At 50.5% G+C, this 27,431-nt stretch overlaps 2 protein-coding genes, 1 non-coding gene and 1 pseudogene across 3 annotated transcripts; all 4 read left to right on the top strand.

Annotated features, from left to right (window-relative positions):
* The first annotated feature begins 8,898 nt into the window (after positions 1–8,898).
* Positions 8,899–15,293, top strand: LOC125551584 (Fanconi anemia group I protein-like). Its single transcript, XM_048714838.1, has 13 exons — positions 8,899–9,769; positions 9,966–10,047; positions 10,142–10,333; positions 10,459–10,523; positions 10,601–10,760; positions 10,839–11,084; positions 11,180–11,296; positions 11,425–11,616; positions 11,694–11,775; positions 11,868–12,808; positions 13,565–14,075; positions 14,154–14,344; positions 14,442–15,293. Exons 1-13 carry the CDS (start codon positions 9,012–9,014, stop codon positions 15,039–15,041), a joined length of 4,137 nt encoding a protein of 1,378 aa, XP_048570795.1. The 5' UTR covers positions 8,899–9,011; the 3' UTR covers positions 15,042–15,293.
* Positions 15,294–15,548: 255 nt separating this feature from the next.
* On the top strand, positions 15,549–26,546 carry LOC125551583 (60S ribosomal protein L18-3-like). Its single transcript, XM_048714837.1, has 5 exons — positions 15,549–15,705; positions 15,794–15,883; positions 15,987–16,115; positions 16,214–16,396; positions 26,173–26,546. Exons 1-5 carry the CDS (start codon positions 15,703–15,705, stop codon positions 26,329–26,331), a joined length of 564 nt encoding a protein of 187 aa, XP_048570794.1. The 5' UTR covers positions 15,549–15,702; the 3' UTR covers positions 26,332–26,546.
* On the top strand, positions 25,009–25,087 carry LOC125555180 (annotated as a pseudogene).
* LOC125555067 lies at positions 25,158–25,250 on the top strand. The gene has a single exon (XR_007304518.1). It is a non-coding gene; the product is annotated as a small nucleolar RNA Z223 (small nucleolar RNA).
* Positions 26,547–27,431: the final 885 nt, after the last annotated feature.

Here is a 27,431-nt window from a genome sequence, read left to right as displayed (position 1 = left end):
TGCACTGTGACTTAGATAGGGGCTGGGCCCCCCTCCCCCACTCCCCCACCCCACACACCCCAACCCGAGCTTTGCCCCCTCTCCCACTCTCTCCCCCTCTCAAATCCTCTCCCAAATCTTGCAAATTTGAAGAATTTGTCCGTGGATTTCGAAATCAAACCCTCCCTCAAGGTAATCTTCTCCGATCCCCTTGTTTTGATCCAAGTAATGTTATCTAATTGCTCATTTGTTGCTAGTTTGGGGAAACCCTAGTTTTGTTCGGATCTAGAGATTTGCATGGAGATGTGAGATCTTTGTTTGCCATTTTCCTATGATTAGGCTTTGTTAGTATGTTAGGGTTATTCTTATGGGTGTTCTTATGTTGGTGCTAGGGTTATGGTTAGGGTTAGGGTTATTGTTAGGGTTATGGTTAGGGTTGTTGTTTGATATATATTTTAGGGTTTGTATTCCGTGTTAATCCTTAAATTAGTACTCATGGAAGCAATGTTATGTTGTGTTGTTTGAATGCTTATAGGGATGGGAAGAACATGTGTGTTTGTTCATCATGGGGACAAAGACGCCTTCTTGAAAGGCAATATTGAACCGGACCCAGATGAGCTTGACATGGTGTTTGATAGTAGTCCTAGCTATGCAGAGCTCTTGCAACAAGTGAGGAAAGATTTGAATTGGATGGGCCCTAGTGATATCGTTGAGTTGGAGGGAAGGCATAATGTAGGTTTTGGAATGTACATCCGTTGGAAGACAATGCGTGTCAACTCGGAGCAACGTTGGGTTGCATACAAGGAAACGGTGGCCGAATCACTTGACAAGGCTCTTGAGTTATTTGCAACGAAGAAGGTTGATTCAAGTTTGCATTTGGACTTGAACCGGAAACCCTCCCCTTTGGTTGCTAGTAGCCCCCCACCCTTGAAGCGAGATGAAATTGTTGAACCTCTTTTGACCCAAGAAGTGAGGCCAACATTGAGCCCGTTTACAAACAACCAAGATGAAGCTTTGCAAGAGGACAATAATGAGTATGCGAACGATGACAATGAAGTTGATCTCCATGACAACAATGTGGGTGATCTCAACAAATATCATTTGCAAGAGACAAAGGACCATTCCATCCCTTTTTCCCATGCATATGCATCGGATTCAGATGACGAAGGTCCCGATGAACAAGTTGATGAGGAGGGGTTCACAGTGAAGGAGGCGGAGCTTTCGAGAAGGTATTCGGTCGGGATCACAAGACACCATTGTTCACGGATGTTAGTCTCGCGGATGAAGCCGTTGTGGATGGTGGCAAATCTATATCTCTTGGGGTTAGGCCAAGCTCTCACCGTGATTTGGGAGACGACAAGAACCGGATTGCTAAAGGGTCTAAGTTCGAAACCTTCTTGGAATTGAAGATGTGGATCGACAACTACTCGGTTACGCATTATCGTCCACACAAGGTGGTGCACTCGGACGTCAATGTGCGCTACACGGTTGCATGTGCATGTGAAGATGAAATATGTCTGTGGATTGTGCATGCAAAACCATGGAAAGGAGGTCCCACTTGGCACGTAGTGAGTTGTGTGCCAACTCACATGTGCCGAGGCAAAAGGGTGGATGGCAAGATTGTGTCCCAAGACCACAGACAACTCACGTCTAAGTTCATCGCTTACAGGCTCTCGAACTCAATATCCACACTTCCAACAATGAGCGTCCAACATGTCATTGACCTTGTGAAAGCCATCTTTCATTACAAGGTGAAGTGCGGCAAGGCATGGAAGGCGAAGCAAGCCGCATTTAAGATGTTGTATGGTACTTGGGAGGAAGCATACAACCGAATCCCTAGGTTGTTGTTAGCCATGGCCGCCACAAACCCGGGCATGGTTCATGTGGTCGAGCCTCATGGGCACCAAACAACGGTTCATGAAGGAAGGAAAGTCCGAGTATTTGGTCGTGCATTTTGGCTGTTCAAGCAATGCGTGAGGGCTTTCGAACACTGTAGGCCGGTCATCACCATTGATGGCACGTTCTTGACCGGACAATACAAGGACACCTTGTTGGTTGCGATAGCAAGTGATGCCAGTAATCGGGTGTTGCCATTGGCATTTGCTTTGGTTGAGGTGGAGAACAATGACAACTGGGAGTGGTTTTTGCGTCTTTTGAGGACGAAGGTGTTACCCGCTCAAAGGGAAATTTGTGTCATATCGGATCGGCATCCAAGAATTCTTAATGCGGTGGAGATTGACATTCCCAGGCATGCTCCGTTGCACCATCGATGGTGCATGAGGCACTTTTGTTCGAACTTCTATAGGGCATATGGCCTTAAGGAGTTGGCCGATGATCTTCAAGATTGTTGTCTCGCTTTCTCCGAGAAGCGGTTTGCCACTTTGTTGAACAAATTGCTCGCACACAAAAAACTTGATCCCTGGGGTCAAGACTTTATCAATAGGCACATTCAACACCGGAACAAGTGGGCACGTGATTTTGATGAAGATGGCCGGAGATACGGTCAAATGACAAGCAATATGGCCGAATGCTTAAATAGGGTGCTCAAAGGTGCACGTGGATTACCCGTGACGGCAATAGTTCAATACACATTTGACAAGATGAATGCATACTTTCTAAAGTACTCGATGGAAACTGATGCACAGATAGCGGGTGAGAACCCACGCAAGTACAAGTACAAGTTCCCACCCAAGGTTGATGAATGGTTAGAATTTCAATCACGGAAGGCGGACTCAGAAGAAGCTATATTATATGACAATGAAGAGTGGAAGTACGAAGTGAAAGAGCCAGGAGGAACCACAAACAATGGCCGGCAACATGGAGGTCGGGCTTTCAAGGTGTCGTTAACACAATGTGATTGCTCTTGCGGGAGGCCATTGTTGCTTCATCTCCCATGCTCACACTTGTATACCGCTGGTCGCGTTAGAAATGTGGACATCAATCACCCATGCACCGTGAGGGAGTTGGAGTTCTCAATCATGACGGTCAAGAAAACATGGGCTCCCTGCTTTCACCCATACTTTGACCAATCACAATGGCCGGAGTACCATGGAGTTCAACTATGGCCGGATCCGGAGTTGAAGGTTGTTAAACGGGATAGACGTAAGACAAAGCGTCTTAGAGGCGACATGGATGGATGGGGCCATGGTGGCCGCCGTGAAGCGGGAAACAACCAATTCCAAGAGCCTCGTGAGAGCTCCCGTTGTGGGGAATGCAAAGGTCATTCCACAACAAAAGAAAATGTACGAAACCAAGGAAAAGGTCTAAGAAAAATGATGCAAGCACTAGCCAACAAGGAGCTACACAAGGGAGCCAACCAAGTGGTATCCAACAAGTGCCAAGCCAACCAAGAGGTAGCCAACAAGTGCGAAGGCAACAACGTGGTAGCCAACAAGTGCCAAGGCAACCAAGTGGGAGCCAACAAGTGCCAAGGCAACTAAGTGGGAGCCAACCTAGTGGTAGCCAACAAGTGCCAAGGCAACCAAATGGGAGCCAACCTAGTGGTAGCCAACAAATGCCAAGCCAACCAAGTGGTAGCCAACAAGTGCCAAGCCAACCAAGTGTTAGCCAAAGAGGATCTGGGTGACAAAGAGGTCGGCAACTAGGACTTACAAGAGGCCGTGGTGGTGGTAGTCTAGGCCGTGGTGGTGGTAGAGCTCGTGGTGGTGGTGTTGCCTGTGGTGATGGTCTTGGCCGTGGTGATGGTCTTGGCCTTGGTGATGGACTTGGCCATGGTGATGGACAAGGGCAAGGTCGTTGCAGAGGAAAGTTTGGATACCTCGATGGACCATTTTCGTATGTTGCTCACTAACTATAATGTTTCATATGTTATTATTTTTCATATGTTCTTGTTTTACATGTGCTTCCATTTGTTCTTATTGTCTTTACTAACCATTATGTTTCACTCATTGTAGGTATGGCGGCTTCACAACCCAACAAATCAACAATGAAGGAGGATGGTGAAGATGAGATGGCGGGATGGTGGGAGAAGGCTGCGAAGAAGCTTAGAGAGGAGGATGTAGCCAAGCTAAAGAAGAAGAAGGAAGAGGAGCTTGAGGAGAAGAGGAAGGCAAAATAGAGAGCGTCAAATGCGATGCGCGCTAGGGAGCAAGCGTTGGTGAGGAAATGTGAGGAGGCACAGAAGAAGCATCAAAAGGATTTTGAAGAAGGAACCATGAAGCTTTGGGCAATTGCAGCTGAAAAAAAGAGAGGGGGAATCAGATATTCATGGAGAGGGTGGTTAAGGAGGCCCACCTCATAAGAAAAGGGAGGATGAAGAGGAAGAAGAGAGGAGGAGGAGGAGGAAGAAGAAGAAGAAGAAGGGAAAGGGGCCTTGCTCTATGCAATAGAGCTATGTCATCTTCAACTTGCTTGTGGACGATGATCGTGTTATCCTCTAAACTATGCTCTTCGATTTGGTTGTGAACTACTATGTGTCATTAACTACTATCTCTCCTCCTCGATTTGGTTGTGAACTACTATGTGTCGTGAAGTACTATGTATTATGAACTAGTATGTGTCGTGAAGTACTCTGTGCATATGTTTTCTTCACAGTTCTTCGCTTGCTATGTATCAATCCTACTTCACATCATCGGAATATGTGTGCATATGCCAAAAAATTCGCTAAGTACAAGTGCAACGCCTAGCTCCAGGGCGTTGCACTGCTCAGTGTGACGCCTAGTTCTGAGGCGTTGCACTCCTGGGATGAGCTAAACAGAGAGCAAACAAAACGTTTGCAAGTTACAGCTGCTGCAGCGCCTAGCCTGGAGGCGCCACACTGAGTAGTGCAACGCCCTTGTAAACACTTTGTTTGCTCTCTGTTTAGCTCATCCAAGGCGTGCAACGCCTCAGAGCTAGGCGTCACACTGTACAGTGCATCGCCTAGCTCTGAGGCATTACACTCCTAGGATGAGCTAAACAAAGAGCAAACAAAACGTTTGCAAGTTACAGCTGCTGCTGCGCCTAGCCTGGAGGCGCCACACTGAGCAGTGCAATGCCCTGGAGCTAGGCATTGCACTACTTAGTGTGGCACCTCCAGGCTAGGCGTTGCACGGTTGTAACTTGCAAACTGGGTCATTTTCAGGCACAGTTCAACATTTCCTAGAATAAGCAGTCAGGATCTTTAAGTTCAACATTTCAGTCACAGTTGAACATTATTAAGACAACAAGTTCAACATTGCTAAGATAAACAATGACTTCAAGTTCAACATAGAGCTACCACCACTCCAAGTTCAACATAACTAAGACATACAAGAGGATCAAGTCCAACATAGAGCTACCACCACTCCAAGTTCACCGACATAACAAGTTCCACATTACTACAAGCTACCACCACTTCAAGTTCAACATTACAAATAGAGGACGATGACTAGTTCCTTGAGCACTTTTTGGTTGCTCCCCCCTCTTGCTAGCTAACTTCTTCACCTTCCTAGGAAGAGGAACCCGCTCCCGCTCTGGCTCTGGTTCCTCCACGTCATCCACATCGTCATCCAAATAGACATCCAAAGCCGCCATCTGCGAGGTGCCGACCATCCTTTTGCCTCTTTGGGTGAAGTCTTCAGGTGTGTACTTGTTGATTCTCGTCCTAGGCTTTAACCTGTATGCAGACCTAACCTGGTACGTCCCCAAGGTCATATCATCAGCAACCTATGCATCAACAAAAGATATGGAAAGACAATGTGTGAGGATATAGTTAGCAATGCATCAACAATTGGATATCTATGCTCATGCCATACCTCTTGGGTGACCACACCCACATCCTCATCCTCCAAATGATCACCATGGCCCTTCCCCGAAGCGGGATCTGATGGTGTCGCCGACCTAGACCGTTCTGGTGATACATACTCGGGGTCACGACAACCGAAAAGGATTGATAGACGCCTTAACTTTTGGCCCTGGCACTGCAACATGTACAAGTGAATGAGACATCGAACGTAGCAACACATGTTAAGTGCTAGTTTGAAGGAGATGTGAACCTTGATGAATGCTCGAAGTGCACCTTCCCCATCGCTTTCGCCAGCCGGGGTTGTTTCAAGAATAGTCTCGGTCTCATCAGCTGCTTTCTTGATCTGGGCACGCTATGAACAGAAACGGTATTAACGTGTTAGGCAAGCGAAGATGTGAATAGTGTGAATGAAAAGCAAAGAGGGCAAATACCATAAAGTTCATCATTGGAGCTGAAGGGATCATTGAGTTGCCTTTCCTGACTAATGCGTTGTACTGGTGCTGCGCTACCTCATCAAAAACGGTGGGTTCTTCCAAAATCTCCTCAGCATACGCCGGCTTGCATACCTCCACACGGGTACTTGCAAGAAACCATGTGAGATAGTTGTTGAACGCGATCGGGCAGTGCTCACGAAGCGGGGCTCGTTTTCCAGCCCTAGCTTGCTCCACACTAAGCGCGAACTGTACGACATAGTTCCCGTGATGCTTGTCCCAATTCTTGATCTTCCGCTGCCTTTTCCTATCCAACCTGCAAGTTAGAAACAGAATATTAGCACCATCGAAACCGCCGAGAAGCTGCTAAGTGCTCAAGGTTAATTATATTTTACGCGTGTAGCAACTTGTCCGTGTCCTCCCACTCCGATGGGTGTGCCTAGAACAAACCAAACTTATGGCGCACTCGATGTGGGAGGTGAAGCTCAACCGCCCAATTGCATATGAGTGGGCACCGCATACGCCAGAGATCCCTATCCCTAGTGCACATCGGATTCAGTCTGAACTCTATAGGGTTACCAAAACTGTCTCCTGTTCCATACGGCTCCCATACCACCTGCAAAATGGGATAGAATGCAAAATTGATATCGACTTACAATAGAAGCATCATAATCACTTATGCAATGTCGATTCACCTGCTTAGGCGTGATCGCGTCAAGCTCACTCTAGTACAACTTGTACATGACCGAGGGATCATCCGTCGTCTCATTTAACACATCCCACTTGTAAGCCCAACTGGGGAGCCATAGTGGGTTGCTTTTGTTGTCCCAATCCTCGTACTTCACGGTCTTCGGGCGTCCAACCGGCAAACGCTCCCAGCTCCATATGGAAAGTGCGAGCAAACAACCACCAATACCTCCAAATGACCTACAACAGGCTTCGTCCAACTGCACATAAAAGAGAGCATGGTTAAATTAAGAGCAAGATCGCATTTATAATGTAGCAATGAAGTGAAAAAGAAACAACTTCATACCTGTCTATACAAGTAAGCCAGTGTTGCCGAACTCCAACTCCAATTGCTATCAAAGACGGTCAACACCTTCAGCCACATCCATGGAGCATTCTTGCCTGTGCCATCAGCATACATAGTCCTGGATATCACGTACCACATATAGACACGAGCATATGTCTTGACCGTGTCCTCATTAGCTTCCTAAGGGCAAGTACCAAAGTGCTCAGTAATCCATGTGAAAGGAGCACCGACTGCGACTCTTTCCTTCTTCTTGTCTTCTGTTGCTGGTTCCCGAGGCTCCGGAGGAACCATACCGATAAGGGCATTCATTTGCGCGCGCCACCCATCAGAATCAATGCTCATACATAGAGGATTCCCATTGATAGGAAGACCGGTGATCATAGCAATATCCTGAAGCGTTACGGTCATCTCCCTGGTCCGAAGATGGAAACTGTGTGTCTCCGGCCTCCAATGATCAATAAGCGCGGTGAGTGCTGGAGCATTGTTGGGTGGCGTCGACCGTCTGACCATCTGAATGAAAGGGAGAAGTCCTGTCTCCCTTACATACGGTGTGTATCGCTCATCATAGCGCATCCACCCAAGGGTGACCCCGTGAGAACGAAGCTTCAGAGGTGCAAGCTCCTACAAACAAACAAATCATAACATTACATATGGAGCATTTGTGTTTGAAATAAACACGAAATTCATAAAACCGGCCACTTTCATTATTACCCGCTGCTCCACCACCATAGCATACGACCGGTGTTGTTTGTTCCAGTGATTATCGAGAAGCCAAACCATCCTAACAATTTTAAAAGAAAATTTTCTTATCAACACGATTATCTTTTGAATACAAATAAACTAAAGTACGCCTAGTACATACAAAATTCAAAGCATATGTATCCAAAGCATTCTTGTCAACACAAATATAATTTCAACACAAATAAACTAAACTAGGCCTACTTCATGCAAGATTTAATACAAATCTCTTTTCCATATAAAATAACATGTCAACCTATGTATCCAAACCATTTTTTTTTAATAAAATATACTAAACTAGGGTTGCTAAATTAGGTATCTAATACATGCAAGATTCTAATACATGCAACATTCTAATCTAACAAGGGTTCCCCAAATCTAATACATGCAAGATTCAAATAAGGGTTCCCCAAATCTTCAAAATATCATACATTCTATGGATAGAAAGAAAGGGATCGGAGGAGAGTACCTTCTAGAATGGATTGGTGAAGGAATCCACGGACCAAATCGTTAGATCTGAAGAATTTGGAAGAGGGGATTGAGAGGGGGGAGGAGAGGGCCGCCGCCGCGGCTATGCTGTTTCTGTAACTGTAACTAGTGGTGCAATGGGGTGGGGGGGGGGGGAGGAGAGGGCCGCCGCGGTGAATAAGTCACAATGCAGTGCCCGAGCGCTAGGCGTTGCATATGTGCGGCGCCTAGCTCGGAGGCGCTGCACTGCTGGGTGCGGGTCCAGGGGCTGCCACGGTGGACTGGCGTGCAACGCCGTTGAATTGGACGTTGCACCGTAGGGTGTGGCGCCTGCATGACGGACGCTACACAAAAAGATGAGAAGAGTGAAATAGTTTCACGGGCAGTTCATTATGTGAATTACGGGTAGTTTATTATGTGAATTGATTTCGTCAACAGATCAAAACTGTGAAATTTGCCGATCAGGATAACGTCGAACCAAACAAGCCCTAAAGGTGCAGGAAGGCGAGCGTGCAGAAACACACACACAAAAGAAAAAAGAAAAACCTTCTCGTGTCACGGAAGGCGAGCGAAAACCCCACCCGCTTCCCGCCCGAACCCCCAAACTCCCCGCCGGCAGCCACGCCTTTGGACGGTGATGTCGGCGGCCGCCGTCGATGGCCCTCCCTCGTCGCAGCAACCCCCACGGTCCAGCGTGGAACCTGTCCTCCAACTCGCCTCCCGCGACCCCTCAGCCGCGGTTCCCCTCCTACCCGCTCTCCCGCCAGACGCCCTCGCCGACCTCCTCTGCTCCCTCTCCGCCGCCTCCCCCCCGAACCACCTCTCCCTCCTCCCAGCCCTGCTCTCCCTCTCCCCAAACCCCTCGGCCGCCTCCGCTGCCTTCTCCTCCCTCCTCAACGCGCCCAGCTGGCCGTCTCCGACCCTCCTCGCCGTCGCCTCCCTCCTGCGCGACCTCCCCGTGTCATTCCGATCCCGCGTTCCCGACTGCCTATCTAAGGTTCTCTCCCTCCTCCCCGGCGCCGATGTCCAGGACCTCCCCGCACTCGCCTATCAGCTCCTCCTCCTCGCCTCCAAACCGGTCCACCCCCGGCTCGTCCTCGCCGGCCTCCTCCGCTTCTTCGGCGGCCGCCACGGCGCCCGTGTGCGCGCCCTGCCGTCCATCGCACGGCAGGTCGAGGGCACCGTGCTGATGCACGTCGCCTTTGCGGTTAAGCAGGACCCTGCACTGGCAAGGGAGGTGGTAGCCGCCGTCAAGGCCAATGCCACGGGTGTGCTCAACGCATTCGCCGTGGCGGTACTGCTGTCCGTGGCACGCGTGCGGAGGTTCAACGACGGTGCTGTGGCCGTGCTCCGGGACGCTGCCACTACATCACGCCGGGATTATCGGATGTCGAGGTGAGGGCATTGTTGTCTAATTGGGATGTATTTAGCGTACACATTTGTTGTGAGATGTACTCCCTCCGTTCCAAAATAGATGACCCAACTTTAGTACAAAGTTAGTACAAAGTTGAGTCATCTATTTTGGAACGGAGGGAGTATTTAGCATCGATATTTGTTCTGATTGGCTGGTTTCGTGACCAATGTCTTATAGGCGCTGCAAGTGGTTGCCAGATGGCCTCAAAGAGGAAAGTGTAGAGGCTGCTCATTGTGTTGAGAAGGCACTACTGAAAGCAGTGAGGAATTTGTATTTTGAATCTGTGATGATCAGAATACTCTACCTTGGATTCTTAGTTCTCTTTGGGATTGTAAATTGGGCCTAATATGCAGGTCGCTGAGAGCATTGGTGGGAGGGAGCATGTCGTTCCAAGCATTGTTCAGGTAGGTTTTCTCCTGTTAGAAGCCTCAAACGGTGATCCAGGGGAGGAAGATGGTCCAGACGAAGGGGTTATGAGCACTGAAGAAATAGGTGTTAATATGCTCAAGTCGTTGTTTGAGACCCACGAAATGGCACGCACTGAGGTATGATCAAGGCGGTCTGATCTTTTTGTTGGGGAGTCAATTATGATTAGCTGCTTGATTCGTTTAATATGACATAGCATGTTTCCATTGGCTTACTTTTTTCCCATTGGTTTACTTGAGGTCAGATAATTGAACAATGCAAGTTCCGGATCCTCTCAGCAAAGCCCCAGCAAAGTGCACCAGTCCTTCGGTAACAGAAGCTCGAAAACCCGTTAAAAGCTTGCGGAGTATACTTTCTATTTTAGTAAATTCTGTCTTTTTCTACAGTTTGCTTGGATGCTTAGTTCGGAGTCATCCGTTTCCAATGCTAGAATACGTTGCACACCTGAAGGAGTTGCTGGACTATTTTGCCTTCATGAATGACAAGATATCGACGGGTCTGATCAATTGCATCTTGCCACTCACTAAGTTCAGCCGTGATCTCAAGGTCTGTGACCTTCACAGTATTCCATGCTTTTGTCGTTGTAAACCGGGGTATGATGATTGTGGTGGAATCAATTTTCAGGATTACATAATATTGGTAGTAAGGAAGGCCATGTTCAAGCGGGAGGATGCTGTCCGTATTGCCGCTACAAATGCTATAGTTGAGCTGATTGTAACAGAGAGCGAGTACAGGAAAAATGAGGCTAATCCTTTTCAAGACTCATCAAGTCAACCGAGCTCTAGCCAGCAACCTGAAATACATAGAGAGGTTGGTGTGGAACTCTTTCAAGAATTAAGTGGATTGCTTCGCAGATGTCTTTCCCAGCAGGTATCTTACAGATATACTGTGCTACTTATTTGTTCTATCCTTCATCTATAGCAATGCAGATATTAGTTCCTGACATAGCTACTCTGCTATTACAGGCTAGAGTCAAAATGGTTTTGTACGAGGGTCTCATTCGAATTGTTACCTCCGATCCAGATGTTGCAGACTATGTCCTTGATTTCCTGTGGCCTCACTTCCTAAACTATTACATAGAGGTAAAACTACCAAAGAGATTCTTGTATCCACTTCTGTCCACTTGATACTGTAGATTCACTCAAGTACATTTTTTTCGCAAGCCAAATAAAGTTTTTCTTATGGGATGCTGTTGCCTAAATTGCTTCAGAATGCTGAATGCCCCCTTAAAATGGATTCATGTTTTAAAGTTGAGAATGCCAAAGTATGTATGGTGGAACCTTTGGATTGCCTACTGTCATGTGTCTCGTGCATTCTTCGAGCTCAACAAAATAGTAAATGTCACCGACCACGTGATGCATATTGGAAGTGTTTTGGTTTTGCTCCTTCCCAGGATAATGAGGTTTGGTCTTTGCTCATTTTGAAATCCTTAACTAATTGGTTTAAGCATAATGTATTCCAAATCTATGCTACTGTCAGGTTGGAAGATCCTCATCAAGGGACTTGTTCATGAAAGGATTATCAAATATCCAGAAGTATTTGAGGAAATGCCTCACAGAAGGTTTGTGATAAAGGCATCCCGTTGGTGCTTAACCCTATTATTTTAAATGACACATATTTTCATGCTTACAGTTTGCTGTTGATTTATAACAGATCAACGAGGACAGACCCAAGAAGCTGGTTCTGCTTCTTCATCTTTGGAGATAGTCCAGTGTCATAACGTTTTTATGCCTGGAATCGTTGAGGTTTTTGTTGATTTTGCTTCTTCAAAACTAGCTGAAGCTGCTGATGAACCGAAGGAGAAGTTAGAAAAAGAAATACTGGAGCTCGTTGATGCTCACAGTGGCTTTGAGAGGAAAACAAGCAAGAGCAGGGAGAAAGTTGCACGAAGAAGAGGGGATTCAAGAAGTGCTACAGATAGGCAGACTAATGAACCTAATGAAAATTCAAACGCTTCTTTGCTGAAATTACATGAAAAGAGGGGGAAATTTATGAATTCAAGTTTGTATGAGCTTGTAGTGATGTGTGCCAAACAGTGCCATGCTGATAAATATGATAAAGGCAGCCAGCGTCCTAGCCAATCTAAATTGAATCAGAGCTCCAATCTATTATCCTTCGTACTGAAAGCCTGTCTTGAGATGTTCAGATCACTTACAGCTAAGGCAAGTGATCTGGCCATTGGAAATCTAAGAAGAACGCGGTATGAAGATGTAAAAAACTTAGCGCAGCCAATTGTGAAGCTCATATGGTGGCTTATGTTAGATTCAGAGCAAGAGAATGGTGGATTCAAGAAGAACACAACCCAAGGGAAGAAAACAGTTGAAAACAAAAAGGATCAGTTATATCTGGCATTGACATGCTTTAAAGAACTTTTTAAACTAAGTGTATCAGAAGACCGTTCTAGTGACATTACTGATCTTCTGATATCTTCGGCTCCTTCAAATATAGAGGATATGATGGAAGCTGACCAGCTTCTTGACAATGACACTACTGTGACTGAGAATCCAGCAAAAAGAGGCGCTCATGTGTTTCTGAACATATTGAAGATGTTATATGCTAGAGCCCTTTCCCAATCCCTTTCACGTGAATCCGAGGTAAGCCTAATGGTAATCTGAGTAGGACAGCAACATATGATGGATTGTGTTTCTACTGTATTACATTATTATAACTCTGATGCCCAGTTGCACCTATTTAGCATAATAAGCATAATGCACAGTAGATGCTTCTGCTTCTGCACCGTTCATTTCGTTGGAAATATTTGCACATGCTCCTTGTTGGCCTGCTTATGTTATTTTGGGTGGAAGTTGTGCCACAGTTCAGTTCTACTCCCTCCATTCCAAAATAATTGAAGTTATACATTTGTCGTAAGTCAAACTTGCTTAAGTTTGACTAACTCTATCGAAAAATGTGCTAAGATTTACAACACCAACACATAGTATAAAAATATATTTCATAAAGATTCTCATGAGACTAATTTGATGTTCTAGATTTAATATATTTTATGTAGACTTGGTCAAACTTAAACAAGTTTGCCTTAGGACAAACCTAGAACTTAAATTATTTTGGAATGGAGGTAGTAGATGATATAGATTAGTTGACATTTCATATTCTAGATAACTTATCCGTCCAAACTTGCTGTTCTCAGTCTTTGAGTGATTTTGTTTTCTTTGTTTTAGGTATGTGCGGGTATGTCATGCCAGATACCATGTTATGTGTTAATAAATAACTATCCACAAAATAATCCTCATTGAAGATACAAGTGAATAATTTGATCTTAATGGTTTGCTTTGGTAGATAATCTAAAGTTCTCTCACAAATGGAAAAACTAAAGTTCATGTTCATTTCTGCAGGCTGTATCTGAACTGATTTTTGGCATATCAAGGAAACTGCATCCTGATCAGAGGCATCTTGTGGGACATTGGGCTGCAGGCTTATGTCGAAAGAATACTGTCCAAAGCCCAACCACCGCACAAGAGATGGTAAAACTCGCTGTCCATCTTATGACAACTCCAGATGACATGATTCTTGTGCATGAGATGACAACAGAGTTGAAGAAATTAATAGCCTCCGGAGACGAGGACTCTGTAGATTCTTCCGAGGCATTTCTCATTGTCAATTGTAAAACAAAAAATTCACTTGTTGCTGTCTTCCTTCACATGGTTGAGTCATCTCTTATGGAACTGGAATGGGGTCTTGGTAAGCTTAAGGCAATGCTGACATTAGGTTACGGCTCTTCTAATGTCGACGAGGATCAGCCAGCAGATGAAAGGACGCAAAGAATGTTTCTGGAGGAAGCACTCTACTCCAGATCAACATCAGTAGTTCATGTTCTTTCGTCTTTCACACATATGAGCCTTAAGGGTAGGTTGAAAAAGTATCATAAAACGCCTATATTGTTACATTCCTCTATTCAGTCTGATTTTACCTTTGCACACTCAGATTCTCAGGCAGAGCAGTTTCTGAAACTGACTGCAAAGTTCTACAAGCTCTTGGCTCACATCTCAAAGTCTCAGATTGCACCTAAGGGCTACAAGCAGTTCATACCAGGTCTCAAATTTCAGAAAATGGCGGAAGTAACTTGCAGGATGCTTACTGCTCCACTTTACAATTTTGTCTTTACACTTCAAGAGGTCTCTGGCACTATAAATACACTGTTCACGCTTATGGCTCCTATCACCTCATTTTAATAGTTTCTTGTTTTCTCGTTTGCTTTATTGTGTGTTACAGAGTGAGCAACCACACAAAAAAGGAACCCTCGCGAAGATTAAAAGGGAGAGCAAATGCATTCCTGATCTTATTTTCCAGGTTGAGGATTATGAGAAGTACCTAATTCAGTTAAGCAAGCTCACAAAGGTGAACCTTCTGAGGCATGCCAAGCGTAGCGTAGCAAGAGATTTTCGGATACAACCAAAGGAGAAAGCTGCAGAAGAAGAACGTGAAGGGGATTCTCCTCCAGCGAGTGCCGCATCACCTGAGAGTGACCCTGAGGAGGATGCAAAAGAAGGTCCAGATGTTCGTGCTGATGAAAACCTGCAGGCCAGTGCACAACATGATGACACCGTCCAAGATTCTGAATCCGATGGAGAAGAGGAGGAAGTATTAGTACACATGAAGAGAGCCAATGCAAACCAAATTGTCCAAGATTCTGAATCCGATGGAGAAGAGGAGGAAGTATTAGCATGCAGCAAGAGAGCTAAGACAAACCAGATGGTCCAAGATTCTGAGTCTGATGGAGAAGAGGAGGAAATGTTAGCACGGAGGAAGAGAGCCAAGACAAACCAAATCATCCAAGATTCTGAATCTGATGAAGATGCTGAAGGCGAGTGAATTTTTTGTAGGCAGCAATCAGAAAGCATAAGTCATAGTTGTAGGAAATATAGATCAATATTCATAGATAGTTTTGAACAGTTTCTGTTGGTTAACCTGTTGATTTTAGACAATATATAAGATGTAATCGCAATCATTGTGCTCTTGCTCTTGGTTACATTTTTCTCGTGAATTTTAACACGAACCACATTTCTTCTGGAGCGAGATATACTACTGTACTATGCTGGCAATCTTTGATGACTGAATTTTGTCCTTCCTGTCTTACTGTACTTCACTCACTGTCAAGAAGAGCCTCCTGTATTGAAACAACTTGACGTATATTGGCTGTTGACGGGGCAGCATATTGTCGAGTGCAGTGATCCATGTCTAGCACCCTATCAGGAGATAGCTGATGTTTTATTTTTCAAAAAATGGCGGTAGCTGATGTTTCTGGTGGGCAAAGCATAGTCTGCAGTTGCGCACACTCGGCAACATCTGAATCTGATCCAAGGCTCCAAGCCACCGGACCGGACCCAACACAACACGGGGTTCCCGACCTGGTGCTGGTGCGCACAAACCCATTCGAGTCAGACTCCACCGCCGAGCCTATATATGCCTCACTCTTTCGGCTCGCCCGCAAAACCCTAGAACCCACCCCTACGCCGCCGCCGCCGCCGCCGCCATGGTAACATACCTCCCGGCCTGCCTTGTCGACGCTGATCTATGTAACCGTGGGCACGATCTGACCCATCTCCTGTGCTCTCTCGTGGCAGGGTATCGACCTCGTCGCCGGCGGCCGTAACAAGAGGACCAAGCGCACCGCGCCAAAGTCGGACGATGTCTACCTCAAGCTTCTGGTGAAGGTAAGCCACACGTTCACCTCGATCCGGTGGAGTCCTCCCCATTTCCTGCCGAATTTCGGAATTTATTTTGAGCAGCGTCTCATCCCGATCCGTGTGCGTGCAGCTCTACCGCTTCCTGGTGAGGAGGACCAAGAGCCAGTTCAATGCCGTGATCCTGAAGCGCCTCTTCATGAGCAAGACCAACCGCCCGCCGCTCTCGCTTTGTCGCCTCGTCAAGTTCATGGACGGCAAGGTCTCTGTTCGTTTGCTTTGGTGTTTATTGATGCGTGATTAGGTTCTTTTCGTTACCTCTGCATGACCCTGTTCGGCTTTGCGATTCTGGGAGTGCAGGATAACCAAATCGCTGTGGTCGTGGGCACCATAACAGATGACAAGAGAGTTTACGAGGTGCCGGCGATCAAGGTGGCAGCGCTCAGGTTCACTGAGACGGCAAGGGCCCGCATTGTGAATTCCGGTGGAGAATGCCTCACCTTTGACCAGCTGGCCCTTCGTGCTCCTCTTGGCCAGAACACGGTAATTTCTGCTGCCCACTTATGTTCTCATCCTCACTCGTCACTAAGTTTGTCTACATACGACCATTGCTATGGATTACAATGTTTTCTATACTTCTAACCGGTGATCCACAGGGAATATGTTTGTTACTAGACTTCTTTTTGTTGTTGCATGCCCTTGTCGGACCGTACTATTTCAGATCCTGTTACATAATCAGATTTAATGTTGCGAAATTTAAACTCAACTTGCCATCTCAGCCATATAAAATATCAGTTTTGCTAAAGCACATCTAGATGTGCCATAAGTATTGCACATCTAAATCATACTCCCTCCGTCCCAAAATTCTTGTCTTAGATTTGTCTAAATACGGATGTATCAAGTCACGTTTTAGTATTAGATACATCCGTATCTAGACGAATCTAAGACAAGAATTTTAAGACGGAGGGAGTATGTCATTGATCTTACATTGAGATTCGTGTGAATTTTTTTTCTCTTTTTTCTTTTTCTCTTTATGCTTGATTCACTCATTTAGATGTGCAATAACTAGAGCACATCTAGATGTGCCCTAGACACACCCATAAAATATCTTATGGTTCTAGTACTTTTTATATTAAATTACCAAAAAAGGCTTTCGCCCCGCTTTATAAATAAAGCAACCACCAAGCACAGAATATCAAGGTCACAACAACAACACACCACACACACTCACACAAAGCCACCGCGGGCATGGTCCAACACACACACTCAGACAAAGAGACCCAAGTTTCGTTGTGGGCACAACACAACAAGCCCAACACAAGCACACGACGAGACAACAGAGAAACGGCCAGGCGGTGGCTATGGCGATGGCGAGAAGACGATGATCTAATCCGGTTTCGGAGGTGGTGGGGGAAGCGGTGGAGCCATCCGGAGAGCCATCGTGCGAAGCTGGGTGATGATGGAGGTGATGGCATCTCTCTCCTTGGGCGGCTAAGCGGCCGCCAAAGCTGCAAGTAAGCAGACCATTTGAACAAAGCGTCAGTAGCACGACGAAGAGGGATGCGCTGAATCACAAGTTTATTCCTAACAGTCCACAACGTCTAGGCCAGCACCCCAATGGACAGCCACCTAATGTGGCGCACTGCGGGTGGGATCGCCTGGAGGTCGGCGAAGAGAGCGGGGAAGTTGTTGTGGTCCCAGCTTCCACCCACTATCTCGCGGAAACAGCTCCATAGGAACTGTGCGGACACGCAGGTGAAGAAGATATGATTCGAATCCTCTTCCGGCCCGCAGAGCGGGCATCGCCCATCACCTGGGCCATTGCGCTTCAGGACCTTGACGCCAGACGGGAGGCGGCCACGGATCCATTGCCACAAGAAGATCCTAATCTTCAGGGGGGGGCGAATCTCCCAAATGAAGGTGAGCGCCTCATGCCCAGGCGAGGGAGCAATGGCCTGGTACAGGGACTTGGTGGAGAATTGTCCAGAAGGCTCTAGACGCCATCTGGAGCTGTCATCCTCGGTCGTAAGATCAGGCGCGTGCAATGCAATGCAGTCAAGCAGCTCCTGCCAGTTGGCGGTCTCAGCCGGACCAAAGGGCCTCCGGAACGCGAGCTGCCCTAAGTCAATAAGGGCTGCCGTGACAGATATCTGAGGGGCCACCACAATGGAGAATAGGTCGGGAAAGCGGGCCGCAAGGGGCAAGTCGCCAGACCATTTGTCGAACCAGAACAGGGTGGCGGTGCCTGATCCGACCTCTATCGAGGTCCCAATCTTGTGGATTGGGAGGAGCTGGATGACGGATTGCCAGAACTGGGATCCCCCAGACCGCTGGCAGAAAGCGAGAGGCTGGCCTCAGAGGTATTTTTGCTGAATGATGTGAAGCCACATGCCACCATCTCCGTTGGCAATCCGCCAAAGCCACCGAGTTAGGAGGGCAGTGTTCATGCGTTTGGAAGACATGATCCCGAGTCCGCCCTGGTCGCGAGGCTTGCAGATTTCTGACCACCTAACCATGTGGTACTTCTGCTTGTCGCCCTCACCGGCCCAGAAGAAACGGCCCTGAACAGTGGCGATCTCGTGATGAAGCGTCTCCGGAAGGTTGTAGAAGCTCATGATGAACAAGAGCAGGCTGGAGAGGGACGAGTTGATGAGCACCGTACATGCTGCTTTGGAGAGCCAACGACCTTGCCAAGGCTCGATACGGTGCTGAAGCTTCCCCACCGTGGGGCGCAGGTCTGCCACCGTGAGCCTAGAATCACTAATGCGTATCCCCAGATAAGTCGTGGGGAAGCTCCCAAGTTGGCAGTTAAGCCGATCCGCAATACTCTGGCGCTCGTCTTGGGAGTACCCCAAGACCATCACCTCGCTCTTGTCGAAGTTGACCTTGAGGCCAGACATCTGTTGGAAGCACAACAGAAGGAACTTGAGGTTCGAAATATCACTCTCCGATCCTTCCACCATGATGATGGTGTCATCCGCATATTGGAGAAGGGAGACCCCGTGCTCCCCAACAAGATGCGGGACTATCCCCTTTATGCGGCCCGCCGCCTTGGCCTTATCCAAGATGGCGGCCAGAGCATCGACAACCATGTTGAACAGGAACAGGGAGAAGGGGTTGCCCTGGCAGGAAGAAAGGGCCGATCTCCCCATTAATGTTCACCGCGGTCTGGCCTGAGGAAACCATCTGCATCACCCTAGTCACCCACCGATCATCGAAGCCCTTTTGGAGGAGACATTCCCGAAGGAAAGACCAGCTAACCGTGTCATACGCCTTGTGGAAGTCTAGTTTCAGGAAGACTGCCTTGAGGTGTTTGGAGTGAACCTCATGGAGTGCTTCATGAAACACTAGGACTCCGTCAAGGATATAATGACCCTGGATGAAGGTCGATTGATCCGGGTGAGTGATCCGGTCGGCGATAGGGGCCACCCTAATGGCGTACCCCTTTGCGAGGATGCGGAAGATGACGTTAATCATCGTAATCGGGCGGAATTGGCTGATCTTTGAGGCCCCCGCCACTTTGGGGATGAGGGGGATTACACCAAAATTGAGCCGGGCGAGGTCGATGGACCCGACCAAGAACTCGTCAAATAGGGCCATCACCTCAGGTTTGATCACCTCCCAGAAGGTCTGGAAGAACTTCACTGGGAGCCCATCTGGTCCAGGAGCCGAGGATGGATTCATGCCCTTAATAGCCGCCCAAATTTCAGCCTCAGAAAACGATGCCGTAAGGGCCTTGTTGTCCGCTGGCGAAACGCAACTGTGGGCAGGCCAAATATCTTGCGCCAGGGCAAGACCTCCCCGTGGGGAAGCAGAGAATAGGTCTTTGTAGAAGTCGTCTACATGAGCCTAGATGTCCTCGGGACTCTGCAAGAGGGACTCTCCGTCCCAAAGAAGAGGGATGGTGTTCCGGCGTCAACGGCCGTTCGCAATGGCATGGAAGTAGGCGGTATTGGCGTCCCCTTTTAAGGACCCAATCCTGAGTACCCCGTAGACGCCAGTAGGCCTCCTCGTCTGAGTAGATGACCGTGAGCTGGTCTTCCGAATCATATCTAAGCATCCACTTGTCAGCTGAGAGGCCAGTGGTGTCAGCCCGCAGGTCGAGCGCTTGGATGTCATGAAGGAGAGCGTTTTTACGCTCCCGGATGTCGCGGCCGACGTTTGCGCCCCAGCCCTTCATGAATTGCTGTGATCGCTTGGCACAGAAGTGCCAGTTGTCGACGGCCGAAAGGGATCGATGGGGGGCCTCACGCGCCTCGCGCCATCGCGCGCCCACTGTGGCAGAAAACCCAGGCTGCCGCAACCAGAAGGTCTCGAAACGAAATCGGGGCGGAAGGGGAGGACACTCATTCTCCGAAGAGAGGAGAAGGGGGGCGTGATCTGAGCCAATCCGCGTAATTGCCCGAAGCGATGCTAGGGGGCAATGAATGTCCCACTCAGGGGAAGCGAAGATCCTGTCAAGAACGGAGCGAGTTGGCTCAACTTGTCGGTTTGTCCAAGTGAACCTGGCCCTGACACGATTGAGCTCGCGAAGCCCCATGTCTGCAATGCAGTTATTGAACATCTGCACCCGCGGGAAATTCACCAAATTATTGCTCTTGTCTTCTTCCGAACGAATGAGGTTGAAATCACCTCCCACCACTACCAGGAGCTGAGCGGCTGCTACCTTCCTACGGAGCTCACCGAGGAAGGCCTTCGATCGGTGGTGGTTGGCCGGCCCATAGACCGTAATAATTTCCCATTTGAAGTTCAGTGCCCGCTCAAAGATCTCCATGCTCACGAAGAACTCACCCCGCTCCATGCTCCCTACCTTAAAGGTGGCATCCTTTACCCCTAGGAGGATGCCACCTGAGTGGCCCGCACTCCCACTAGAAGGGAGCCAGTGCCAAGTAAATAGGTCGGACCTCAAGTGCTCGAGCTCCGACAGAGAGAATTCCTTACGCATGGTTTCTTGAATGGCCACAATGTCGATTTGCTCAGTTCGCATGTATTCGATTAGTTGGCGGCGTCGGCCATCTTGACTGAAACCGCGGATGTTCCAGAAGAGGGTCCGCATCACTCATCCATCGGGGGCTGCTTGACCCGAAGACATGAGAGGCGCGGAGAGCAGCGGTGCGAGAGCGAGTGCGGTCGCGGATCTCAACTGGGGCGGCCGCCATGCGAGGCGAAGGGTTCGGGGCCGTCCCCGAAGGAGAGGGTACTCGTGCACGGGCCTCGACGAGGCGACCATCTAGGATTTCCCCTGCATGGTTAGCCTCAAACTGAACTGCGGGGGGGGGGGGGGGGGGGCTCTCCCCGAAACACAATTGCCGAGTCCGCTGCCACCTTTGCGAGGTGGCCAAGCAGAGCCGACTCCAAAGCCGAAAAGGAACGAGTAGCGGATGAGGCAGGAATGTGCGGTGTACCTGGCTCGAGGTTCTGGGCAGCGGCCCGGAGCTCTGCCTGCTCGGGGATAGGCAGAGTAGGGCTACCCACCGGTCTGGCCGCCTCGATCCGAGCACTGCATCGAGAGGTCACCGGAGACGAGGTCGACCTGGCCCGCCTGGAGTAGGCCGCGGTCTGGGAGGGTGGAGGGGGGCGGCCACCGGGGTGGTCACCACCACCTGCAGCCCCACGGCGGCGGAGTCCGGAAGCACCAGAGGCGGACCAGGATGAGCAAGGCAGAGAGGCCCATCGGGTGCCCGGGGAGTCAGGTCGGCGTCGGAATGTCGGACCTCCGCCCCCTGGTGCGGCCTGGAAGCTGCCGCAGGCAGCGGGGGGGGGGGGGGGGGGAGTGGCGCCAACTCCAGGGCGGTATCCCCAGCGGAAGGGCCCGAGGGAGGCGGGTCCAGAGCCGCCACGACCGCCCCCGGGAGCTCCTCCAAAGGCGCGGGAAGCATGGGCGCGGCCGAGCTGGGCGGGTTCGGGACGGCCCTGGCGGAGAGGGCGGTGAAGACATCGAGGGGCGGACCGTCGGGTGAGCGAGGCGATGAAGCTGGGAAGATCTGGAGGCTGGCGTCCGAAGCGTCGAGACCGTCGTCGGGGGACGGAAGAGCGGCTGAGGAGTGGGAGCGTCTGGTCCCACCGCCACTCCTAGCAGCAGGCGCGGGAGGCTGGGCGTGAGGAGGACTGTCCTCGGAGTCATCGGCGTCCTCCTTCGAACCGGAGCCGCGTCCGTGGTGGGGGTCTTGGTCGCTGCGGCGATCCCCCGCACCATCCCTGTCCGGCCTGGCCCCCAAGAAGCTGTCGTCGGGGATGCGGGGGCGGCCAATGTGGTTGGGCGGCTCGGGGGAGATGTGGAGGTCAAAACCCTGATCATTGAAGAACACCCGGATCGTGGCGCGGAGCTTGGATGAGTCGAGGCATTTGACCTTGACGCGAACCTCCTCTTTGTGGAGGGACAACTCGTCCACCACCACCACCTTGCCGAGGATGTGGGACATGCTCCGAATGACCCGCTTAGATCGAGCGATGTCGGGTAGGCCACCGATGAGGATCCAAGCCGTGTCCAAGACAGCCACTGCCAGGGGGTCCCGCACCGGCACAGAGATGTCCACCACTAGCTTGTAGAGAGCTAGAGTAATGTCTCCGCTGCGGGTGTTGTAGCCATGGCTAACAGCGTCGGGGAACACGACCGAGAACTGGCCTCCAGGCAGCATGGTGACCTGCCAATCCCAGGAGCAGTGGTAGAGATGGTTGAGCTCGGCCTCTATCATCTCTGTCGAAGCGACCCCATCCTTCACAGTGACAATCACCAAGAGCGATGGTGAGGGGGAGGGGATGTCAGGCACCTCGACGTGGAAGAAGCCGAGGCCCTCAATCCCATGCCCGTACATCACCAACTCCTCCGCCACCGGGCGGTTGGGGCAAAGGATCGCCGGGTGGTCAGGATCCGAGCAGAGGTAGCAGCCCTGGGGCTGAGTACATGCCACCTGGGAGAGGCCGCAGTTGAAGCACTTGACAAGGCTGGAGATGCGGTCATCAAGGAGAAGCGCGGTCGTGGTAGATGTCGACGGGTCATGAGTAGAGCCAATGGTCGGGGCCGCGACATTGGGACGCCCCAAGCCCCGCTTCTTCCGGCCGGCCCCGGCCAGCGCCATTGCGCGAGGGGGGGGGAGCTCGGTTCCCCACGCAGGGGCTGGTAACGGCGAGACTGGCCAGAGGGGGGTAGAGGGCCTTGCGAGGCAGCGGGCTGGATGTGGTCAGGGGACCGGGGCCAACCACTGCGCGCCGGAGATCGGCTGGACTCCCGCCTGCGCACCGGGGAGGGCGAGCGGCGGTGCTGGTCGCGCCACTCAGCGGCAGGAGGGGGCAACCGGGACCGGCCACGGTGGTCCGACCGGTCGGGCGAGCGGCGAGGGGGGGACCGGCGATCTCCGTGGCCGGAGAGCTGCCGGCGGAGGCCGGCCTCGTGCCAGAGAGCGTCGGGGGAGGGGCGGGAGGGGTCGCGTCGGTCGTCCATGCGGGAGTCGTCGGGCCGACGCTCGTCAGCGCGGCGCTTGGGGCGTGGGGCCGCATCGTTCCAGTCTCTGGGCATGCCGGCGGAGGGCGACGACGGGGAGGGGTGGCGGACGGCGCTGGCGGCGGGAGGGGGCGAGATGGGATGCCGGGGGAATCCAACCGGCGGCCAAATAGGCCGGCCTGGCCCAGGACCGCGCCAAAGTGGGCTGGCCCGTAGGCGAAGCCGCACCAGGGGGTGGCCCAGTGCCAAGCCCAGAAGCCTCGAGGCCCACAGCGGCGCGGCCCAGCCTGCGAGGCGGGGCGGCAGCACCTAGGGTTTCCCCCGATGCTGCCGGCATCAGCGAAGGGGCAACGGGGAGCCAAGGGCGTCGCAGGGACTGGCTGGGGGAGAACCGGAGCGACGAGGAGCCGAATGCCGCGATGAACGGGCGGAAGGGGGATCGACGGGCGACCACCGATGAGGCAGCCGGGGTGGCGGACGGCGCTGGCGGCGGGAGGGGATGGGGCGCGGGTTAGGGTTAGAGCAGGGGCGGGAGGGGGCGAGATGGGATGCCGGGGGAATCCAACCGGCGGCCAAATAGGCCGGCCTGGCCCAGGACCGTGCCAAAGTGGGCTGGCCCGTAGGCGAAGCCGCACCAGGGGTGGCCCAGCGCCAAGCCCAGAAGCCTCGAGGCCCACAGCGGCGCGGCCCAGCCTGTGAGGCGGGGCGGCAGCACCTAGGGTTTCCCTCGATGCTGCGGCCACTGCCGCGGCCGGCGCCGGCGCCGGCGCCAGCGAAGGGGCAACGGGGAGCCAAGGGCGTCGCAGGGACCGGCTGGGGGAGAACCGGAGCGACGAGGAGCCGAACACCGTGATGAACGGGCGGAAGGGGGATCGACGGGCGACCACCGACGAGGCAGACGGTGGGCCGGACGGCGGGCGCGGCGGGGCGCTGGGCACGGCCCAGGTCGGACCGCCCCGCGACGCCCCACGCCGGAGCACGGCGGCGGCGAGCGGTCCTGGACCCAAGGGCGTCCCTTTTTCGCGGGGTCGGCAGGAGGGGGAGCGGGGGCGGGGCCGGCGAGCCGAAGGGGGAGATGGACAGCCGGCGGGTCTCGCTGGACGATGGGGCGGCCGGCAGCGGCGTCATCATCCTCCGCCACATCGGCCCAGCGCAGCGGCGCCACCACCACGGCAGGGGCGGCGACGGCCTGGGGGAGCAGGGGGCGCGCGGACCCAACCAGAGGAGCAGGAGCGACGGGGGGCTGCGCAGCAGCGCCGGCGGCCGGGGCGAGGCCGGCCAGAGGCGCGAGTGTCAGATCCGAGGCCGCGGGCGGCGCGTCGCCATCCTACATCAGACCGATGGATTTAGCTCGCCAAACGAAATGGTGAGCGCCAATTTATATTAAATTCATTCAGTCTAGCTTGATCCTGCGAAGGTGGAAGTACCTGTATCACCATGGTGCTACTATCTTGCAAGTAGGAGATAGACTGATGTGCCCAGAAATAGTTTTAATCGCTATGACTCCAGTAGGCAATATGATTGTTTCTTGAGTACAGTTTGTTTCCCTTCTGAGCATATTGGTGTCCCCAGGCTTCTCAGATCACAATCCTGAAGAAACCCCCAATTTCTGTGCTTAGATCTACTATCCCATTTGGTGTTGCAGGTCATGTCACTGTGATTGAGTGGTCATGCATCTCTTGTCCATGTAGTAACAAAATTTGCATTGGAATGATGGCAGTGACCACACCTGCGCTTCTGTTAATCTGTGAAGCACAAGAGAAAACAGTGGTTGAATTTCTTCAAATGAACTAATACATTCATTATTACTCTTCCTTCATTTTATTCTTTAAGATTTATTATCTTTGTATGTTCTCTGGTTTACTGCAGCAGTGATGATACAAACCTTCAGCTTGCATGCCAGTTCTGCTTCTGAGAATTCATGACTGAGAAAGCTGAGATAGATCTGAGCCTTGAACCAGCACATCTTTCTAGGATCATTAATGATTTTGACACTTGCATTAGTTATGTTCTTCTTGGGAACCTTACTCTGGACCAAGGAGGTTTAGCTGGTGCATAAATCTATATGGTTGTCTTACCAGCCCATCACATTATTATGATTGCTTTGGCGCCAAATGATCTAACCGAAATTCTGCTCTTTTGCTTCTTCTGGTGTCCTTCAGTCAAATGTTCTAACAACACTAGCTCTCTCCTTTTTCTAAATGAATGATGTAGTTTCAATATTTGAATATTTGCTGTGTTCTTGGAAGAACATCATACGATGCATAGTCTAGTGGTACATGCTGTATGCAGTGTGGACCAATACTCTGCTTATTGGTTGATCCCACTAATGGCATCATGATTTTGTTATATGAATGTTTTTTGCTTGCTTAAGTGGTGGGCAGTTTATACTTGAGTATGGACTATGGTAATACTTGAAAATGCATGCACCTGCATATTATGCTACGCTCAATCTGTTGACAAATACTGCTTATTCTCCAGTGCTCTGAATATCGTGATTCTATCGTAGAAATGTTTTCGTGCATTGCATTTTGCATTTTCAGCTATTGATGCAATAAAAACCTACACTTTAGGCATGATTTATTTTAGTGCACATTTTTTTGGGTTGTGATGTTTCAGCCTTGATGTTTGGATGCTAGTCTAGTATCGTCTCCCACTTTTTTGCGACCATGTATTGCCCCTATTATGTGTAGTGTTCATGTCTGTACACTGTTGTGCTGTAAAAATTCCTTCATAATGTTGTTCCTGTTCTTCAAGATATTGCGCTTCTAAATATGCAAATATATGTCATTGCATACCGGCATTGCAACTGGCCCATTACTCTGTGCTGTTGGTTGTGTACCAAGCAAATCATCACAAATTACAATCGTCTTAACAGGTTCTCCTGAGGGGCCCTAAGAACGCCCGTGAGGCAGTGAGGCACTTCGGTAAGGCTCCTGGTGTGCCGCACAGCCATACCAAGCCTTATGTCCGCTCGAAGGGAAGGAAGTTTGAGAAGGCAAGAGGAAGGAGGAACAGCAGAGGCTTCAAGGTCTAGGTTGTTGCTTGTTCATGTGCTACACAGCTCTTGTTTGAGTCTGAGTTATGTTATTATTAAGTGCTAGGATCATCTAAATTTTGTTCGAACGTCATGCACTGTGTAAGAAATTTACATCTGTTTTACCTGATACTGTACTGTTTAACCTCTCTCAACTGGAAATCTTTCAAGTATCTGATCCTCTTGAATGAAGTATGATGGATTGTTTGGCTGCCTGCCGCCCTGTGTCGATTAGGCAGTGGGCTAGAGCCTAGAGCCACGTTCTGCATACGTGGTGTTTGGTTGGCAGCACATGAGGCTAAAAGGCAGGCTTTTGGTTGCTCGTGGCCTCTCAACAGGCGGTACCAAATCAAGGTCGCGTCCCAGTCCTATTCCCTCCGTTCCTTCATGTAAGGTGCATTACCTTATTTTCCACATGGAGACCAAGACACATAATTATAGACATGTTATGGCGAAATTACCCTTATTAAATTTGTTAGTTAGTGGCAAGTAAATCAGTTAGTCCATAAAAATAAGAGATACACCTTACATAAAGTATATCTCTCTTGATCCCTATAAGGAGAGATACATGCAATCGACCTAAAGATATTTTCCTTATTTTGCTATAAGAAGAGATACAGACAATCAAGAGAGATATATTTCCTTTTTTCTAAAGGATAACAAGGGAATCATGAGGAATTAGAAGAAGGCCACTACTCTGCGCCGGTGCACCGGCCGAAAGTTTCGGCCGGTCTGGCTAGATCTATCCGATCTACGTGCACAACCGTCAGATCTCTTCCTCGTCCTCTCCCGCATCCATCGTCAACCTCCTGCACGGGGAAAAGGTTGAGGAAGGAGAGCACCGCCCCGCACCCGACAGCAAGCCGCCACCGGCCTTCCCGCGTTGTGCTTGCAACCTTGCGCCGCCGTTCACATCCCTCATCGCCAGCCGTCGTGTCCCTGGCAGCTCCTCGCCACGGCAGGTCGCCGCTCCGACATCACGTCTATGTAGCACCAGCCAACAACGGTTGCACCTCGCCGCCCCCTCATGGTTGCAACACTAGGTCCGCGCCCGGACGCCCTCGCCAACCCTCGCCGCCGGGTGCATGTTGCTCGCAGCG

Source organism: Triticum urartu, chromosome 4 (genome assembly GCF_003073215.2).
Source record: "Triticum urartu cultivar G1812 chromosome 4, Tu2.1, whole genome shotgun sequence".
Lineage (NCBI taxonomy): Eukaryota > Viridiplantae > Streptophyta > Magnoliopsida > Poales > Poaceae > Triticum > Triticum urartu.
The sequence above is the reverse complement of the archived record's forward strand: the minus strand, read 5'-3'. Positions and strand labels throughout refer to the sequence as shown.

Coding starts and splice junctions, on each gene's coding strand:
- LOC125551584 (XM_048714838.1), top strand. CDS start 9,012: ATGTCGGCGGCCGCCGTCGATGGCCCTCCCTCGTCGCAGCAACCCCCA. Junction 10,048..10,141: donor AGAAGGCACTACTGAAAGCA/GTGAGGAATTTG, acceptor CCTAATATGCAG/GTCGCTGAGAGCATTGGTGG. Junction 14,345..14,441: donor TTGTCTTTACACTTCAAGAG/GTCTCTGGCACT, acceptor TGTGTGTTACAG/AGTGAGCAACCACACAAAAA.
- LOC125551583 (XM_048714837.1), top strand. Junction 15,884..15,986: donor ACCTCAAGCTTCTGGTGAAG/GTAAGCCACACG, acceptor GTGTGCGTGCAG/CTCTACCGCTTCCTGGTGAG. Junction 16,116..16,213: donor TCAAGTTCATGGACGGCAAG/GTCTCTGTTCGT, acceptor CTGGGAGTGCAG/GATAACCAAATCGCTGTGGT.